General features: G+C 37.2%; 5 protein-coding genes and 1 non-coding gene across 15 annotated transcripts; 3 read left to right on the top strand and 3 right to left on the bottom strand.

The window, feature by feature from the left end:
- The first annotated feature begins 246 nt into the window (after positions 1-246).
- On the top strand, positions 247-2,278 carry LOC111778143 (Adenine nucleotide alpha hydrolases-like superfamily protein). Its single transcript, XM_023657810.2, has 4 exons — positions 247-486; positions 592-686; positions 1,625-1,746; positions 2,032-2,278. Exons 1-4 carry the CDS (start codon positions 303-305, stop codon positions 2,117-2,119), a joined length of 489 nt encoding a protein of 162 aa, XP_023513578.1. The 5' UTR covers positions 247-302; the 3' UTR covers positions 2,120-2,278.
- Positions 2,279-3,267: 989 nt separating this feature from the next.
- On the top strand, positions 3,268-6,616 carry LOC111778443 (APO protein 3, mitochondrial-like). The gene is made up of 4 exons (XM_023658272.2): positions 3,268-3,447; positions 4,200-4,568; positions 4,890-5,314; positions 6,141-6,616. Exons 2-4 carry the CDS (start codon positions 4,228-4,230, stop codon positions 6,548-6,550), a joined length of 1,176 nt encoding a protein of 391 aa, XP_023514040.2. The 5' UTR covers positions 3,268-3,447; positions 4,200-4,227; the 3' UTR covers positions 6,551-6,616.
- Positions 6,617-6,830: 214 nt separating this feature from the next.
- Positions 6,831-10,864, bottom strand: LOC111778444 (serine/arginine-rich splicing factor SR30). 8 transcript variants are annotated; one of them, XM_023658274.2, is made up of 14 exons: positions 10,707-10,864; positions 10,427-10,519; positions 9,961-10,026; positions 9,800-9,874; positions 9,583-9,691; positions 9,452-9,498; positions 9,302-9,359; positions 9,167-9,216; positions 8,966-9,022; positions 8,703-8,878; positions 8,523-8,627; positions 7,233-7,266; positions 7,016-7,110; positions 6,831-6,857 (listed from the first exon to the last, which is right to left on the bottom strand). In XM_023658274.2, exons 2-14 carry the CDS (start codon positions 10,511-10,513, stop codon positions 6,854-6,856), a joined length of 963 nt encoding a protein of 320 aa, XP_023514042.2. In that variant the 5' UTR covers positions 10,514-10,519; positions 10,707-10,864; the 3' UTR covers positions 6,831-6,853. The 8 variants fall into 8 exon arrangements, 5 of the variants coding, with proteins under 5 accessions (XP_023514042.2, XP_023514041.2, XP_023514043.2 ...); XM_023658273.2 differs by having other exon boundaries at positions 7,004-7,110; positions 10,707-10,863; XM_023658275.2 differs by having other exon boundaries at positions 7,004-7,110; positions 8,523-8,624; positions 10,707-10,863.
- A 1,268-nt stretch (positions 10,865-12,132) lies between these two features.
- Positions 12,133-12,964, top strand: LOC111778968 (Plant invertase/pectin methylesterase inhibitor superfamily protein). Its single transcript, XM_023658983.2, has one exon. The coding sequence runs from the start codon at positions 12,228-12,230 to the stop codon at positions 12,819-12,821; it is 594 nt and encodes a 197-aa protein (XP_023514751.1). The 5' UTR covers positions 12,133-12,227; the 3' UTR covers positions 12,822-12,964.
- A 1,767-nt stretch (positions 12,965-14,731) lies between these two features.
- On the bottom strand, positions 14,732-14,928 carry LOC111779418 (U2 spliceosomal RNA). The gene has a single exon (XR_002812687.1). It is a non-coding gene; the product is annotated as a U2 spliceosomal RNA (small nuclear RNA).
- Positions 14,929-15,811: 883 nt separating this feature from the next.
- Positions 15,812-18,960, bottom strand: ATOEP16-4 (Mitochondrial import inner membrane translocase subunit Tim17/Tim22/Tim23 family protein). 3 transcript variants are annotated; one of them, XM_023657979.2, is made up of 7 exons: positions 18,835-18,960; positions 18,691-18,742; positions 18,579-18,610; positions 18,446-18,479; positions 18,261-18,328; positions 16,705-16,860; positions 15,812-16,127 (listed from the first exon to the last, which is right to left on the bottom strand). In XM_023657979.2, the coding sequence occupies exons 1-6, from the start codon at positions 18,904-18,906 to the stop codon at positions 16,726-16,728; spliced, it is 393 nt and encodes a 130-aa protein (XP_023513747.1). In that variant the 5' UTR covers positions 18,907-18,960; the 3' UTR covers positions 15,812-16,127; positions 16,705-16,725. The 3 variants fall into 3 exon arrangements, with proteins under 3 accessions (XP_023513747.1, XP_023513746.1, XP_086975097.1); XM_023657978.2 differs by having other exon boundaries at positions 15,812-16,093; XM_087118971.1 differs by lacking the exons at positions 15,812-16,127; positions 16,705-16,860 and adding an exon at positions 16,869-17,955.
- Between the last annotated feature and the right edge of the window lie 187 nt (positions 18,961-19,147).

The raw sequence follows: 19,147 nt of genomic DNA, 5'->3' as shown, positions 1-19,147 counted from the left end.
ATTAACGGTAAAATATTTTTTAAAAGTTTAAAAGTTGTATTAAAATTTGGAAAAAAAAATTAAAAGGGTATCCTATAATAATTAGATGAAATAGTTAAAATTAGTGAATCCACGTGTCACTCTTTCTCCGACTAAATTAGCAACGTGTGGCAATCATTCCCCACTGGCAGCTTAGCTGGCAATATTTCTTGCCACGTGACGTTAAATAGTCCGGCTATAAATACGTGCCGTCCTTTACTCTTCTTTTTCATTAAAATCATCCGTCTCTAACGCGAAGTGGTGATTGCCGAAGCTTTATTCCAATGGCGACTGAAGGGATGGAAGTCATGGTGGTCGGAATCGACGACAGTGCGCACAGCCTTTACGCTCTGGAGTGGACCTTAGATCATATCATCGTTCCATTCACTAAAGCTAACTCTCCGTTCAAGCTCTTTGTTGTTCATGCCAAACCTTCCCCTGCCTCCGCCGTCAGTCTCGCCGGACCTGGTAACTGATTCACTTCTTTTCTTGCTTTCTTGTTGATGGATGATTAATCCGTTGAGGATCCGTAAATAAATAGGAGGTTTAACTTTAATCGACTGTTGATTGAAGGAGCGGCTGAGATTTTCCCTCGTGTGGATTCGGATTTGAAGAGGATTGCTTCTCGAGTTATCGAAAAGGCGAAGGAGGTTTGCGTCGCCAGATCGGTAATCCTCTTGATTCTTTCTAACTATAACCTGAATTACTTGTGGAGGATTTTCCTTAAGCGAAATGATTTAGGATCTGTTTCTTTTTCAGAAAGAAAGTGAGTAGACTGAAATGAAAATCGTTCGAAAAGAAAATTTGTGCACTGACAATAAACCTCAAAAACTTTTGTTTAAGAGAAGTGTTTTTGAATTGAAATAGGAAAGGAAGTAGCAAGATTGTCATCATATTGATTATTCATCCTGTTATTGCAGGACTACAGGAAAATGGTAGAGAGAAAAGGAACTAATAAAATAGAAGTAAAAAGTAGTAATACCTACTAAAATTGATTAAGAATGAGATTCGTTATCCATGATTAAACATGTCTTGCTCTAGAAACATCCAGGACAACTATACAACTATAATTAGTATTTCACTGTTTATATGATTCAAAAATGAGATTCGTTATCCATGATTAAACATGTCTTGCTCTAGAAACATCCAGGACAACTATCCAACTATAATTAGTATTTCATTGTTTATATGATTCAAGAATGAGATTCTTTATCCATGATTAAACATGTCTTGCTCTAGAAACATCCAGGACAACTATACAACTGTACTTAGTATTTCATTGACTATATGATTCATTTATTTTATTTCTAAGGCCCATTGTTTGTAGCTAGTTTCGCTTTTTAATTTACGTGTCCCTAGCTGACTTCCAGTTTCCAGACCTCCATGGTTTGATGGTACAGAAGAACTGAACCACACTTCTGTAGGAATACCTTTAACTAGGAAGTGGAAAATCTTTTCCATAGAATTTTGGTGTTCGATACAAAATGTTGAAGATGGATTGGATGTTTTTTCGTGTCTAAAGCAGCTTTGGTGGGAAGCATCCTTTTGAGAACTTTATGCGTTCTATTATTGATGATTATTGTTCATGTGTGATAATGATATTCAGGTGCATGATGCTGTGCTGGAGGTGATAGAAGGAGATGCCAGGAATGTTCTTTGTGAGGCTGTAGAAAGGCATCGTGCTAGCATGGTGGTCGTTGGAAGCCGTGGCTATGGAGCTATAAAGAGGTACTTCTCTTATTACCGCCAAATTTCCATCTGTTGGATCAAAAATGTGAATATAATTATCTAAGAGCTAGGAAAAGCATGGCAGAACTCGATTGATTGATGATCTAATCAAGATATTAGAAACTGGGAAGAATTCAGGTCTTCTTTGTTTTTTTTTCAAAAATTGACATAGGATTAAGAAACATTCTTACAAGGGAGTTTCCATTGATATGATCAAATGCTTGGTTGTTGTTGAGTTGAGAGCAATGAAGCCCTTTATTAAACTGGATCTGATTGCGATGGCAGGGCTTTTTTAGGCAGCGTTAGTGATTACTGTGCTCACCATGCTCACTGCACCGTGATGATTGTAAAGATGCCTAAAACCAAGCACTAAATCTCATGGCCTTTTAGTTCTTTCCCCGAGTGGTAGTGTGGAGATCCCAGATGGTGTTAGTTTGAATTCATATCATCATCGTCGAGTAAATGGTCTTGTACTGATACGAACTGTGATATTTGAAGCTCTGTAATAATAAAAGCTTCCTTATTGGTATAATTCGACTCTGTTTACACGTGTCATTACAGCTTTAAGGTGTCATCTGTTGTGTGATCAATTTCCACGTGTACTGAATTCTCTTTGTTTCTTTTTTTATTTTTGGTAGCAGAAAATATAGGGGAAAAAAAAGATTATTAGGGTTTTAATTGATAAAATGTTTAGATTATAATTTGATATTTGTTTTTATATGATTTAATTCTCAATCATTGATGAAGTGTCGTTTTAGTGTGTTTATTTTGTAGTAGTTATTATGATGATGAGATCAAAGTTTTTTAATACGTTACGTTTCAATATTATTGAAGGCAATAGTATGTAGTAACCTTTTATCAAAGGTGAAGGTTTCGATTCTATTTGCAACGTATTATAATAAATAAAATAAAAATAAAATAGGTAATTTTTTTTTCTCGACCCCAATAAATTTTATATTAAACATGCATGCAAATAATATCTTGCGTAATATTATTTATCATTTTGTACATTTACTCGGTAAATAATATATATATAATTCATATTCTTGTGTAATTTTTTTTTATTATGAAAAACTACATATTACACCATCAAAAGCCAAAATAAAATGGCAAGAAAAATGGTACGAATTTATAAAAAAGATCGAGGAAAAAAGGGAAATATTAACCGGTAGTGTTGGATGATGAAAGTCTCGTGGATATTATCATACTATTGTGGAGAGTCGTGTTCATCTAACATGGTATCAGAGTCATGTCCTAAACTAACTAACATGGTATCAGAGTCATGTCCTAAACTTAGTTGTGTCAATGGATTGGTAAATCTTCAAAATATCTAACAAATGTCTCCAAAAGAAAAGGAGTCAGAAAATATCATACCATTGTGAAAAATATATATTTAATAGTTGGAATATAGATATGTAATTAATTATTTGGTATACATTATGGATATATGGAAAATATCGTCTACAATAACATAATAAATATGCAGAAAAAAAAAAATACTTATTTATCATATTAGGCATTTCTTCCGAACCCTAAATTAAGAGAGGTAGTCCTTATTTCAGGAGCACGACCACGACCGAATTATCCAGACGACCTCCGATGAAAGCCGCCCCTCAGCCGTCTGCCGTCCTCCGCTTCCTCTCTTCGCCGTCAGATATCGGCTTCAGTTACCTCCATCTGAAGGTTTCGATCGTCGCAGGAGTAAGGCCTCTCTCTCTCTCTCTCTCTCTCTCTCTCTCTCTCTCTCTTTCTCTCTCTCTCTGCTTTCATCTTTGGTTACTGTCAAATTTACTCAACCGGATCAATGTTCTGAACAATTACTAATTTGCTATGTTTCATGCTTTATGGACAAATCAAATGCTAATTGTAATCTTGTAGTACAAACAGTAGCTGAGAACAATGCTAATTCTAATTCGCCTCGCTTTTTCCTGCTTTGGTTGGGACTAATGCTATATCACAGTTAGAAATTACAGAACATTAGCTGCGTCGTGTTAGCGTTTTTCAGTTGTTTTGAAACCTTGGAAGCTAGTTTTGAATTGTTCACACTCAGCGGTGTACACTGTTGGATGAACAAAGTCCCACATCGGCTAATTTAGAGAATGATCATAGGTTTATAATCAAAGAATACTCTCTCCATTGGTGTGAGGCCTTTTGGGGAAGCCTAAAGCAAAGCCATGAGAGCTTATGCTCAAAGTGGACAATATCATACCATTGTGGAGAGTCGTGTTGATCTAACATACACATGGTTTTGTACTTCTGTATTTGAAGAACTAGGATTTTCTTTTTATTCCTATAATCTGGTTAGATACCTCTAATGTCTTGACTTGAGTGCATTTTCTTTTCTCAACTTATGTAATTAGCACTTGTCTGAATTGTACTAGCCTGCAAGATTGATGAGCATGAAAACTTCTCTGTTTTAAATGTTTTTAATTGATCTTTGTTGGTTTGTGTAGTTCATGTAGTTCAATACGTACACTTCCAATGTTTCGTAGAAGAATACAGAAATTTGCTGCAAACTTGACGAATTCAAGCAAGCATCCATTTCTATGGTATTCAACAAGGTCTAGTTCTGCAGTGTTATTTCAGAAGCTAAAGAAGTCAGAGAGGAAGCCACTGGTAACGAGTATAAACGAGCTGAAGCGTGCAGCAAGATTGAGATTGAAAGCGAAGCAGAATGTAGAGGAAAACTCTTTGCAGCCCCCGGCCAATGGCTTGCTGGAAAAGGGCTTGGTTCCAATTGCTCATGAAGTTTATGCTGCAAGATCTGAACTATTTTCATGCATTTCCACGGTGATTAAGAGAAGCATTGTGCATTCTTGTAGGTAAGATATAAATGGTGAGATTCAGCAAACATTATAAGGGTGTAAACCTCTCCTTAGTAGACACATTTTAAAAATCTGACCTAAAGGGAAAGCCCAAGAGGACAATATCTGCTAACAGTGGGCTTGGACCATTACAAATGGTATCAGAGCCAGACATCGGGCGATGTGCCAGCGAGGAGGTTGAGCCCCGTAAGGGGTGGACACGAGGGCGTGTTCACATAAGAGTCATAAATTGATTGTTATTTATCCCCTAAAAACTATATTTCAGCTGCACGACAAGGATCTTAATTTCTTATTGATCTTGTTTTCTCATTTGTGCAGAGTCTGTGGAGAGGTTCATATTGGTGATCCGCCACATAAGATTAGAACATGTAATGTTGCTGGGAGCGCACCAAACAAAGAGCACACTTGGGAAATTGGAGGCATTCAGCATGTCTTTCCTACTGTGGAATCTTTCCATTTATATGACCGTATTGGCAGAGCTGTTTCACATAATGAGCAGCTCCAGGTGGATCGAATTCCAGCAGTAGTAGAATTGTGCATTCAAGCTGGTGTTGATATCCCCGAGTACCCTACAAGGCGAAGGACGTTTCCGATTTACAATGTTGCTGGAAGGACTGTCGACTTTGAGAAGAGGTTTCCCAAGAAATTCACCCTTGAAAAAGGCATTAATTCGTATGGATTTTGGAATGACAAGAAAAGAGTGTGTGCGGACACGTTATCGATAAATTCCGATGATTTAAAAGGTCAGTATTGTTTGCACTTCTAGTTTCCACTATTCTCTATTGAATTTTACCTGTCCATATTAACCTGTCCACCTATATGATATTATTACCTGTCCACTATTAAAAAAAAAAATTGGGATTTCATTTTGATAGGAATGCGATTAGGATAGAAGTAGGGTATTAAGTGGATATTAGTAATAAGATAGGAAAGTTGTTCAGAGGTCGAGAATTGCTTAGGAGCTTTAAGCTCGAGTGAACATACTCAAGAAGGGGAGGTTCGAATATGTAATAGCTCAAGCCCATTGCAAGCATATATTATCTTCTTTGGGCTTTCCCTCTTAGGATTCCCCTCAAGGGTTTCAAAACGTGTCTGCTAGGGATAGGTTTCCACACCCTTAAAAAGAATGTTTTGTTTCCCTCTCCAACTGATGTGACATCTCATAATCCACCTCCCTTCGGAGCCAAGCGTCCTCGTTGGCACACCGCCCAGTGTCACCCCCCTTAGGAGCTCAGCGTTCTCGTTGGCACATCACCCAGTGTCCACCTTTTGGAGCTCTGCATCCTTGTTGGCACACTATCCGATGTCCGGCTTTGATACCATTTGTATCAGCCCAAGCTCACTGCTAGCAGATATTGTCGTCTTAGGGCTTTCCCTTCAAGGTTTTTAAAACATGTTGGCTAGTGAGAGGTTACCACACTGTTTCGTTCAATTCTCCAGCCGATTTAGCATCTCACACAATATCAAACTTGTATATTTCAAAAGTCCTACTAGTTCTATTGAAGTTCTACACATCGCTGATTTTTTTCCTTTGCACTGAACTTTAATTTGGTATCCATGTCATTTCAGAGACGGCCATCAAAGGCATGGAATTATGGGATAAAATGATATCAGGAACAGAAAAGCTCATGAAAACGTATGGTGTACAAACATGCGGCTATTGTTCAGAGGTGCAAGTTGGACCCAAAGGCCACCGGGTTAGGAACTGTCAAGCTTACAAGCACCAGATGAGGGACGGGCAACATGCGTGGCAGGAAGCAACAGTAGATGATTTGATGCCTCCGGTGTACGTGTGGCATGTTCAAGATGTGCATAGCAATGAGCCTCTATTGAATAACCTGAAGAGGTACTATGGCGTGTTGCCTGCAGTGGTGGAGTTATTTGCTCAAGCCGGAGCTAATGTGGGCGAGAGATACACAAGCTTCATGAAGAAAGATGTAGTAGTGCCCGAGTTGGATGAAATCAATTTGGTTGTTTAAAGGTATTTTAACAATTTTTTTGTCAACACCGAAATTCAATTTCAATTTAAAAAGTTACCCCAATAATATCTCGACAACCAAAATACAATCCAAATAGTAACAAATTTTTAGATACTATCCTGAAACTAAGAATATAAATTTTGGGAACATTTTAATCACCAAACAAAACATAGTTACTACTACCATAAAGTCTATTCTGATAGGTTCACCGACTAATACTCGGATACGAACTCCCTCCAGCCTATCACATGAGAGTCCAAACAAGACATGGTTTCTATCACATACTGGATTTCAGCTCCATCTTCATCTGTTTCAAACAGTCAGAACAAGGATTTGAATCACAAAATGTTTCAAGGACATACAGTTATACAATATGTGTGCACAATCCATGGCGTTCGGAGTGTCACAGTAAAAGTTGTTGTTCTTGACTGCAGAAATTGAAAATAAAATTACCAAAAGCTCTACCGGGACGGGCTCTTGCTCTTGCTCTTGCTCCTGCTTCTGCTAGGGCTTTTGCTAGCATCACGCCGGTTGGGACTTTTACTAGTACGTTTCTCACGCTGCCATATAAGCCATGATCATATGCGGACACAAGTTTACCATAAACTTGTGTATGGCCAGAGCAAAAATACACAATATATAACACAATATAAAACAATAGATTGTAACAGGTATCACTTACATTGGGCAATGGAGATCTGGATCTTGATCGGGATCTGCAAAATGTCCAGAAATAACTAAAATTTAAAATCCACGCCTCGTTTACCAAATGTGATCCAAGAGCCTGACGCCTCATCCACATTATATACGTGAGATAGAAAAATAGTATTTTAGCAGTTCAACTATGAAGATTATACGCCAATTCAAAATCTTTAGACTCCAAAGTGAAGACCTAATATTAGAAAACTTTAATCTATAGGAACCTATATATTATAGACATCAGTGGACGGGAGAGGAGCATTCTTCCCTACTGTGCCACAAAAAGTCCACAATGAATCCAGATAGTGCGTCCTAGAGCTTTGCAAATCTTGCAGCAGAAAATGTAAATGAAAGTGATGATGAGTTCCAAGTCCAAATAGCACTTAGTCCAAGATATCCAGCTCTATTATTGCAATCCATGATCTCCTTTGATCCAAATCTAGCACCCATGGACATTGCATTGCTAAAAGCATTAGAACAGGGGGTACCAGATGGTTTTCAAAGCTGCCCATCTAAAAAACAGCATACCTTCTCAACCAAAAGCATTGAAGGCAAATGAATCAAATCCCATCAGGATACTAATATCCAATCCCCAGTATGCCGCATATTTCCATATCTAAAAAAACAAACAAGTAATTTTCACACACAAAAAAGGACAATGAATGAAAGAAATCTATTCATTTCTTGGCTACCCCAGTTGTTGAACAAAATAATTCCAAGTAATTAAAATGAACGCAAAATCTGATGTAAAATAGTAATAACTAAATTGAGTCAATAAGGAAAGGTTTACCCAACATTCCAATTGAGGGGGTCCCACACATTGCCCAGACTAATTTGAAGTCTGTTAAGTATTCATCTCCACCATTCTCAGAATGATCCAAGACTATGGAAGAAAGGGGTGGTTTTCTCATCCAAGCGAATTGTACAAACCACAATACCACATGCAAACACATAGCATCCGGTAAGGTAATTTCAAATCCGTTGCTAAATATTCAACCACTTGCTGACCCGTTCTTGAGCAATACAAAAGAATTAGTTCACTTCCAATACTTTTACGTTGTTTATTTCACCCAGTCTAACATTCTGCCTGAGGAAAGACAGGTGCAACAAACAGACCCCGCCCGTGTGACAACTCAAATCATATAAATATAGACAAACAATGAACAGACTGCAGTTAGATCTTATTTAAAAAGAAAATGAAATAGAATCGAATAAAATAAAATTAAGAATGACAATAATGAAAGCTAGTAGTTTACAAAATGAGAATACATACCCAGAAAGAGATGGTGACTTTGACCGAGAGCGAGCAGGGGAAACAGACCTTGATCGAGATTTAACAGGTGACCGCTGGGAAGATTTAGCTTTTGGGGACTTGCTGCTAAAAAGTTAATAAAACATTAAATAGAAGGCAGCAATGAGCTAAAACTAATTTACTGATAACAAACCAACCAACCTCCTACTGCGGCTCTTGCTCCTACTACGGCTCTTGCTCCTACTGTGGCTCTTGCTCCTACTTCGGCCTCTACTGCGACTGCGACTGCGACTGCGACTACAAGTCCTCTCTCTAGAATATGACCGCCCACGACTAGGACTCCTGGAGCGATCCTTCTTTGAATCATATTCTCTCACCTTCCAAAAAAAAAAAAATGAAAACAGGTAAGAAAGAATATGACAAATCATGAAAAATTAATTAATAGGAGAGGGTATAATTCATACACGAACATATGCCCGAGAAAATGCATTGCGAAACTCAGAGTCATCAAGTTTTTTAATCTGCAGTGACAAGGAAACAGATATTATAGCACATAACCAAACCAAAGATTGGGCCTTAAAGTCATTAGAAGCAATCCAAGATGGCAAATGAACATTAAGGTTCAATATTTCAAACATATTAGTACAAAGATAAAAACTACTTACTGCATACTTCATGTCATCAAGGTTGGTGTAATCCACAATCCCTGTGGTTCCTGCAACACATTGAAAGAAATAGTTATTTGGTTCTCAAAAACACATTATAGTGAGTTTGAAGCAACTTCATCCGAGGTATCTTACCACTACCATCACGGAACACTTGGGAGAAACAAACATCCCCAGCTCGCCGCATGTGATCCTTCAACATTAAATAATATGATATTCAGTGTCAATCAGAAAAAATAGAACGCCTAGGCAGATACACTTCATGTCAAATAGAATGATGCTTACCTTTAAGTCTTGCCATGAAGCAGAAGAGGGTAATCCTGTGACTAATACTGCATAAACAAAATATATATATTACAAGATCCAATGTTTACAATGTCAAAATATTGTATGGTGCCTAAGAAATGAGTATATACCACGATAATCAGAGCGCCGAGATACTCCACGGCCACCTCGGCTGCCTCCATAACTACTATGACGATCACTGGAAGATGAATGACCACGACCACCATGAGCAAGCTCCACCTAGAAACAGAAAGAAAGAAACAACGCATAAATTACAACTGTAAAGCAATAAAGTACAAAAATGACCAATTCTCATAACAATTGAAATAGACTTGGTTAGTGACTCACACGCAACCTATGACCATCAAAATCATAGCCATCACGACCACGAATGGCATCTTGAGCATCTTCCGCATCTTCAAACTACAACCATTAAATCCATATTGAGAACACAAGTATCAAGTATTTCATAGGAAGAGAAAATATCATATCATATGCAATAATCTCACCTCAACAAATGCATAACCTGGAGGCCTTGGTGGAACCTTGAGATCAATGTGAGCTATGCGACCATACTACCATAAAAATGTCGAATGAGAACAGATTTAGATTAAATATTTTCAACAAATAAAACTCAACGCTTTTATAACGTTCTCCCAGATCATCTTGAACCTTTCAAAAAAGAAAAGCCACAGAACATGCGTCGATAGTTCAAAAACGGGACTTTCATCTACATTTGCAAGATCCTCATACTCCTCTCCTTCTGATTATCGAAAGCAAAAGGTTTAACATTCTACGCTCGCACTCCTTGTGACTAAAGCTTTATAATATCCAGTCCATTGAAGGAAGAGAATCCAACAAACATACCATGCAGCACCAACGTGACAGATTCGTGCACGAAAAAACTGTTGGTCCCCTAAGAAACTCAACGTAGGTGCCAAATCATCATGCACATACAAAATTACGAAGAATTACCTTATAAAATAAATCTTCCACTTCCTTTTCACGAATATCACCCGGGAGATTGCCGACATACACTGTTCTGCTGGCACGGCCACTCATTTTTCCCTAAAAAGAAGAAACGATTAACCTTAACGATTATACTTCACAAAAAACGAAGAAAAATAAATCAGAAACTAAAAAGTCTAAGCCTCGAATAAGATTAAACTTGCCTTAACAAACAAATAAGATCAAATTCGAAGAGCACTCTGTATTGAAATTAAAAACGAAGATTCAGCGTTTGATTGAAGGTTACCTCGAATTCGATCTGTGGACGACGAAGCGCAGGGTCGAGAGCACTGTAAAATGTTAGGGTTTTGAAATCAAAAGATGGAGCCACGAGTAAATATATGGTACGGTTATAATAATCTGTATCGCGTTGCACAGTAATGTCCTGGATATGTTAACTACCAGCTACATAATGCGTAGCAATATTTAATTTAAAATTCATTTCCCCCCTTGAATTTTGTAATTAATTCAATTTTACACCTCTAAATTTTTTATTATTACATTTTAGTCCTTATAACTCATAAATATTATACTTTGGTCCCTTCTTAAAGAAATATTACACAATGAGACTCTTAATTTTATAATTTAACCAATTATCTCGTATTTTCATAAGTTTTGCGGTTATGCCCTTGAAATTTTAATTTAATCGATTGGTTCACATTTTTATTTAATAAATTAGTCTCGTGTTCTATATTTATCCATCGGTCTAAGTTAAAATTCAATAATATAATTGTGACACTTAACAAATTTAAAAAGCTTGATTTAATCAAATTAAAAAAAAATTTTAAGGTTGTGATTATAATAACAATTCAAGTCCATCGCTAGCAGATATGGTTTACTTTTGCCCGTTATGTATCACCGTTAACCTCACGATTTTAAAACGCATCTACTAGTGAGCGGTTTCCACACCCTTACAAGAAATGTCATATTCCCCTCTCCAACCAACGTAGAATCTCACAATCTACTCCCTTGGAGGACCATCGTTTTCGCTGACACACCGCTTGATAACCTGCCACTAATACCATTTATAAGAGCTCAAACCCACCGCTATATTGTCCATTTTAGCCCGTTACGTGTCACCGTCAACCTCACGGTTTTAAAACACGTCTTTTAAGGAGAGGTTTCCACACTAGTACAAAAAACGTTTCGTTCCCCTCTCCAACTAACATGGGACCTCACATTGGAGAGCTAGAACCAAATGTATTCCATGGTTAAGCTCTAGAGTTTCCATCAATGAGACATGTTATACTGCTACCACCTCCCTATAGCTAATGAAGGTAAGAAACATACATAATATGATGGGGATTTTTTTCTTCCATAGCCAAGTAGAAATCAATACTACTGTGTTACAGAGATCTCATGATGAACAAGTCAAAGATGGATTGTAAATTATGGCAAAAGAGATACCAAATTTTCCTAGATTTCCTTTGTTCATAAGTTCACGAGAACTCAACTACCATTCACATGTTTTTCACCTTCCTAACTTATTTCAGCTCACCACAACCTCTTCAATGCATTCACCATCCCCACGCCTAATGCATAGCAAACACCCACAAAAAGCTGTTTCAAATGAACTTTCCAAGCCACCCTCAATACCCTTTTTCTCACTATATAAACTCATTAATCTCCACATTAACTTCAATCAAATTCACAAATCAAATTCACAAATCAAAACAGTATTCTGAGTTCATATGAATTAAATCTGCCATTTCCACGTACCTTTTTTGCTCTTTCCAGCCCTCCACTTCTCTCAGACATTTCGTCGAACATGTTGCGTGCACCCACTTCAAGAACCTCAATCGTCACCCTTTTAGCCTTCATTTCAATTCTTCCATGGCTGACACACTCAGCCCAAACGAGCTACGTCCAAGAAGCGTGCAGCGTAACACTACACCCAGATCTCTGCATCCGTTCGCTGTCGCCATTTTCAAGCACCGCCAAGCGAAGCCCTACAAAGTGGGCAAGGGCGAGCGTGTCGGTGACGATAACTGAGGCCAAAGCCGTGGCGAGATTCTTGGTGAGGCTGAAGAACAACAGACGTATGAAGGGAAGAAACAGGGCTGCAGTTTCGGACTGTGTGGAGGTCTTTGAAGACGCCATTGATGAGCTTCACAGGTCACTTGGGGTTCTTAGAAGACTGAGTAGGAGCAAGTTCGACGCACAAATGGGGGATCTGACGACGTGGGTTAGCGCTGCTCTGACAGATGAAGACACTTGCGTGGATGGATTCGAAGGGGAAAGGGGAAGATTAGTGAATTTGATACGGAATCGTGTGGTGAAGGCTACTTATATTACCAGTAATGCGCTCGCTTTGGTTAACAAATTGGCTGCCTCAGGTTTTGAAACTGCCCCCAATCTATGAACAACGCCATGGAAATGGAGATCATATATAGTATATATATCTTTTGCCACTTCAGAATTTGGTATTTTTCAACTTTTAAATTGTATTCCACTTTGTGTTTTTATTTTTTAATTTTAAGCTCAAATTATAAATTTTGTCTCTAATTTTATTTGATTTACTCGATGAACTTAGATTAATAAACTTAGATTAGTGAGCTTAGATGAGTGAGCGATTAATTAATTCATACATATCTTCTATATTATATAGTAAAATTTTAATATTTTTCAATGTATTTTCTATAATTATGATACAATAGTTTTTTTAACATAAAAGAGTTAAAAATTTCAAAAATAAAATATTAAATAAACTTTTATAGTGGGAAAATGAAAAGTCAACCAATTTTTTAAGAAAATAGTTAAAATATATTTATAAAAAATTACCAAATTAATATTGAGCTGATCCAATAAGTTGCACTCCTTTTAACAATAGAATGGTTTGAGAAATTTGGTCAAATATCAATAAAAAAAAAAATTTAGTTACTCATAAATAGAAATAGCATATGAGATCTTACCACGGAAGAGGGAAATATATCATATAAAGTTTTGATTGTAGGCCGACCAGGTTTAACCTTTTCGACGTTGTTCTTTCAGGTAGGTTAAGACCTCTTCTCTTAGTATGAGATGCTGTCATGTGAAAAGTATGATTCCGCTAGAGGAAAGAGCAATTCTTTGAATACCTAGTAGTTTTTATATTCTTGTATGAATACTCTAAATTAGGCGATTAAGGTTAAAGCACATGCTTAAAGAGGGGAGCAAAAAGACGGATGTACCGAAAGAGGGGAACAAAAGACAAATGTACCAGTTAGATTTTGAACAAAAGACAAATGTACCAGTTAGTTAGATTTTGATTGATCTGGTGCAAACCTCTACTTGCTGTGCTTTAAAATTTGAGAAAATGAGAAAAAGGTCAAGAGAAGAAAGCTTGAAAAGGAAAACTAAGAGGATGAAAAAACCGGGGAACAAAAAGTCCGAAGAACCCGAAAAGGGAATTAAAATCTTGTTGAATAGCTCAAGGAGGGTGAAAAAACGAGCACGACTCTCCCCAATGATACGATATTTGTCTACTTTAAGCATAAGCTCGACTTTGCTTTAGCCTTCTAAAAAGGCCTAGGCTAACAAATGACTTTGCTTTAGACTTCCTAAAAAGGCTATCCTAAAAAGGCCTAGCCTAACAAAACCTCGGTGGAGGGTATTTCTTGATTATATCAGATGAGGGTATTACAAAACCTCGGTGGAGGGATGAGGGTATTACAAAACCTCGGTGGAGGGATGAGGGTATTACAAAATCTCGGTGGAGGGCGTATTTCTTGATTATATCAGATGAGGGTATTTCTTGATAAACTCATGATAAACCCATCTAAAACTCATGGGACGAGGGTATTTCTAGCTAATCAAACTCATGATAAACCCATCTAAAACCCATCGGATGAGGGTATTTCTAGCTATTCTAGCTCTAGCTATTCTAGCTCATGATGGTATTTCTAGCTAATCAAACTCATGATAAACCCATCTAAAACCCATCGGATGAGGGTATTTCTAGCTAATCAAACTCATGATAAACCCATAATCAAACTCATGATAAACCCATCAGATGAGGGTATTTCTAAGGGTATTTCTAGCTAATGAGGCTAATTTCTAGCTAATGAGGGTATTTTCTTGATAAACTCATGATAAACCCATCTAAAGTGGGACTTTCATCCACTTTCATCATCCAACCAGGTTTCCTGCACTCGACTTCTTCGTTAGAAAGGATACTCGGTATTTTAAATGTACTAAATAAGTGCATATAATATAAACATATTAATGAAACTCACAAAATGCAAATTAAAAGAATTAAAAATTCACAAGTGCTGAAATTTTTGACTCATAATGGAGGGTTGTGCCAGGCCCAAGCAGTAGTGCAACGCATGGGCGACACTCGAGAGCCCCAGTAGCAAGCTACTGATAATGGACCCTCACCCTAGAAAAATTAATTTAATATCATGTGGGCCGATGGCCCACGTATCAGATATTAAACTGATAAGAACAGATACTACACTTGATCTTAGCCAAAAGGCCGAGAAAGGTATGCTTAGAAACGAATTCCACCGGCCCTTTTATAGCCACCGCGTCCTTCCATATTCTGGAACTTACCGATGTGGGACAAACATAAAACCCCCTCAAACCACTGCTTTTCTTTTTTCTCCTTTCCCTCGCCAAGTATCGAACCCCTGCATTCTTCTTTTTTCTGCAGTTGATTTAAAGTAATTAATGTATATTTATATAATAATTTAAAACATATATTTTCAAATTTATTTTGTGTTTTCTAAGCCATTTGATAGTCCAAATCTTAAAAAAAAAAAAAAAGTCAGATGTTTGAATCTCTCACCTCACCGACTATTAAACTATAAAAAGAAAATAATTGAAGTGGACAAATTGGAAACATAACTATTATTTAAAAATTAAAAAAGTTGGTTAAAATAAAAAATTTAATACTCGAAATTAACTAATTTATTAAAAATAAAATTTGAACTTTGTATTTAAAAGAATACTTTAAAAGTTCTATTATATATAAGATTGAAAATTCGAAGCCTTAATGAATTCAAAATTGAAAATTTTAATAACCTATTATTGAATAATTTTTATTTAACAAAAAAAAAAAAAAAAAAAAAAAACAATTCAAATTCTTGATGCTCCAGGTAACTTTTCACGGAACCAATGAAAACTCGATCACAATCCAGAGTTAAAACTCAAAGCTTCTTGAAATTTCTAGAACTCGGACCAAACTTGTAACTTAACAAAAAAAAAAAAAAAAAAAAAAAACCATTCAGATTCTTGATGCTCCTGGTAACTTTTCACGAAATCAATAAAAACTCGATCGTAATCCAGAGCTAAAACTCAAAGCTTCTTGAAATGTCTAGAACCGATTCCCATAAATTTAAGATCCAAAGACGCGTTTCAGTAGCAACAAACTAAACAAAGAAAGCGACTATCAGCTACTTTTTATATATAATGTTCATCTTCTGATATAGTTGTCACTAAAAATGCAGGCCACGTGAAGGCTGAAACGTTTATTGTATGTATATTATACATCAGGATTTCAGGATTTCAGGAATTCAGGAACTAATATTTCATCATTTCTGGCTTATCTTACCGGAAGTTAGCCGCAATTGTCAAGATTGAATCAACATAATGAGGTTGATGTTCCTCCTCCTTCAGCAGATCAATATTTGTGGACACAGCAAACGACTTTGGCTGAAATAACGAAAGAACAGTTGCTGAATTCATCCTGGACATGGAAGATATGTACTTTTAAAAAATTTCATCATCTTTGGATGAAACGAATATTATGAGATACTGCATCGGTTGGGGAGGAGAACGAAACATTCTTTATAGGGTTGTGGAAACCTCTCCCTAGTAGACGCGTTTTAAAAACCTTGAGGGGAAGCCCGATAGGGAAAGCCCAAAGGGGACAATATCTACTAGCGGCGGCCTTGGGTTGTTACAAATGGTATCAGAGCCAGACACCGGGCGATGTGCTAGCAAGGAGGCTGAGCCCCGAAGGAGGGTGGACATGAGGCGGTGTGCCAGTAAGGACGCTGGCCCCCAAGGAAGGTGGATATTGTCCCACATTGATGAGAGAAGGGAACAAGTGTCAGTAAGGATGCTGGGCCCTGAAGGGGGTGGATTATGAGATCCCACATAGAACGAAACATTCTTTATAAGGGTGTGGAAACCTCTCCCCAGCAGACGCTTTTAAAAACCTTAAGAGGAAGCTCGAAAGGGAAAGCCCGAGCTTGGACCATTACAAATATTATATAATGCAGCACATCAGTTGTAGTGAAAATGGATTGAATGCTACATACCTCACGCCAACAAGAGGTATACTAAAGTGATCTTGAATATTCAGCTGCAGCACTGAAGGCAGAAACAAGGGCAGCCATCCCACCAACCTGTGACCAACTTCTAGTCCTTGTAGCAATTGCTGCTCCTGCAACGGCGCCCGCAATTAAACCGTTCAACTGTCACACGAAAAAAAGAGAGGTAAAGATTATTTCCTAAAGTTGCTGTAAACATAGTCCATGAATAGTTGGTATTTCTGGCTTCATGATCATTCAAGCAGAGACTACGAGGAAATATGAATGAATTCAAGATAAAAGTAAGAATTCAATACATTTCCGAGAACCATTGCATATCCCAATGGTTGTAAGCTAAGCAAGAGGCCTAGGTTATTAGATATGCAACAGCTAAGAACCATTTCCATTTTTTATCAAGAAACCAAGCTTTTGTTGAGAGGAAATGAAATATATAAGAGGGCCAAACAAAAACATCGACCAATAAAAGACGGGCCTACACGAAGGTCGACCGACCAGAAACTAACCTACGACAAAGAATTCAATCCAAAAGATTATGGCCCAACAAATAATTTCATGTCTATAGACACAAATATCCACAACAAGACATAAAATTTGGCAAGAGACAAACCCTCCCGATAGCTAAAGATATGGGAAACCTTCCAGTATGATATGGCGAGTCTCAATATATAAAGCAGCAGTTCATTCTCAAGCAACTACAAGTCTACACGTGTAACGGCCCAAGCCCACTACTAGCAAATATTGTCATATTTGAGTATTTCTTTTTGGGCTTCCCCTCAAGGCTTTTAAAACGTGTCTGCTAGGGAGAGGTTTCCACACCCTTATAAAGAATGTTTCGTTCTCCTCCCCAACCGATGTGGGATCTCATAACACAAATGGTTGTCAAACTCCAGATACAATTATGAGGTTTCATATACCAATCGATAACACTAACAATCCCAAGTAAGAAGCTCAGTTCTTTCTCCTGCCAACACTTGCAACAGAATTCTATGAACGCAGATCACACACGATTGCGGGATTTTTGCATCAACTTTCTATCCAACACGATTGTTCCTCTATGGTTCAAAAGAGTTAGTTTATATAGTTAAAAACATTTTTCAAAATGAGACCATCCATCCAAACCCTTGAAAGAATAAGTGTCATGAACACTTCTGAATGCCTTTATAATTCCACTCACCTTTTTGCCCCAACAAAAGTTCTTGAACTATCCCTGCTCAAGCCAGACAATCTCCATTCAACAATCTAGTTTAAATTGAAGGGAATATTTCAAAAGTAATTAGAAAAATGAGGCTCATACCTTAGAATATATATTAATTGGTAACATGTAAGTCCTATCCTAAGATACACGACACATACACCAGAAATCACGTATTTTCTCGAGGTAGTATTCGCTCAAAAAGAGCGGTCGGTTACTGAATTACTCATCCAATGCACAGTGAATAAAGGGAGGTCAACATGCTAGGGATTCAACTAAGCAACCTCTATAACGGATCATATTCAAACAAAGGAGAAGGGTGAAATTGAATCATTTCATGAATTTGACTAACCCAATCATTCTTCCTTCTATATCTTTGGATCCCACAGTGAGTCAGAGTAAAAACTCCAGCAACAAGTCCTAAAACCCAGAATCTTTAGCTACATTTCAGCTCAGAACAAAACTAAACAAAAAAATCAGCCACAAACACAGCTCAACAATCTATAGATGCCAGAAGGTTCAAAAATTAACCATTACCACATTGAAATCCGTATTTTCCAACAGACTTTGCCTGCAAAATAGAAAATAAACACACGATTCAGATCGGAAAAACGCCTCAATCAAAAAGAAAGAAATCAAAGCAAAATAGTAAGTATTATTCGATAGATACCACGAAAGCAGCATGGTCGACGCCACTCAGGCCTGTACGAAACGCAACGCGAATTAAACATTAAAAGAATCAAAGATAGGATAAGTTTTACGAAATTTGAGCTTAAGATTACCATTTTTACGAGAATTGTACGGTCCCATACACAAACCCCACAAAGCGCCGGCCTGAAGGATGAACAGCGAACAGGGATTCAGAATTTCAGAGGAGAAAGAATAGAAAACGAATCGTAGTTTGAGAAGTTGTTTGTAGAGTTTACCGTTCCGACGCGAATGGTGGATTCGACGGCGAGGGATGAACATGGAACGACGCCGTTCAGTTCGTCTTCCATCTTTCATTTCTCAATTTCCTTCGCGAGTTGTATGTGGAGTTTAGGTTTTTTATTTTTATTTTTTTTAATCAATTTTTTAATAATATTTTATTATTGAAACTAAAATTTAAAAATGTTATTTTTATATTTTTATTTCATAGATTATAAAAATTGATACGATATTTGTTCCGTACTATCACGTTGTTGAAGTATAGTATTAGGGCTCTGTAAAAGAGTTTTTGCAAGAACAGATAAACCCGAT

The sequence above is a fragment of the Cucurbita pepo genome, chromosome 17 (genome assembly GCF_057944985.1).
Source record: "Cucurbita pepo subsp. pepo isolate OVF chromosome 17, ASM5794498v1, whole genome shotgun sequence".
Classification (NCBI taxonomy): domain Eukaryota; kingdom Viridiplantae; phylum Streptophyta; class Magnoliopsida; order Cucurbitales; family Cucurbitaceae; genus Cucurbita; species Cucurbita pepo.
The sequence above is the reverse complement of the archived record's forward strand: the minus strand, read 5'-3'. Positions and strand labels throughout refer to the sequence as shown.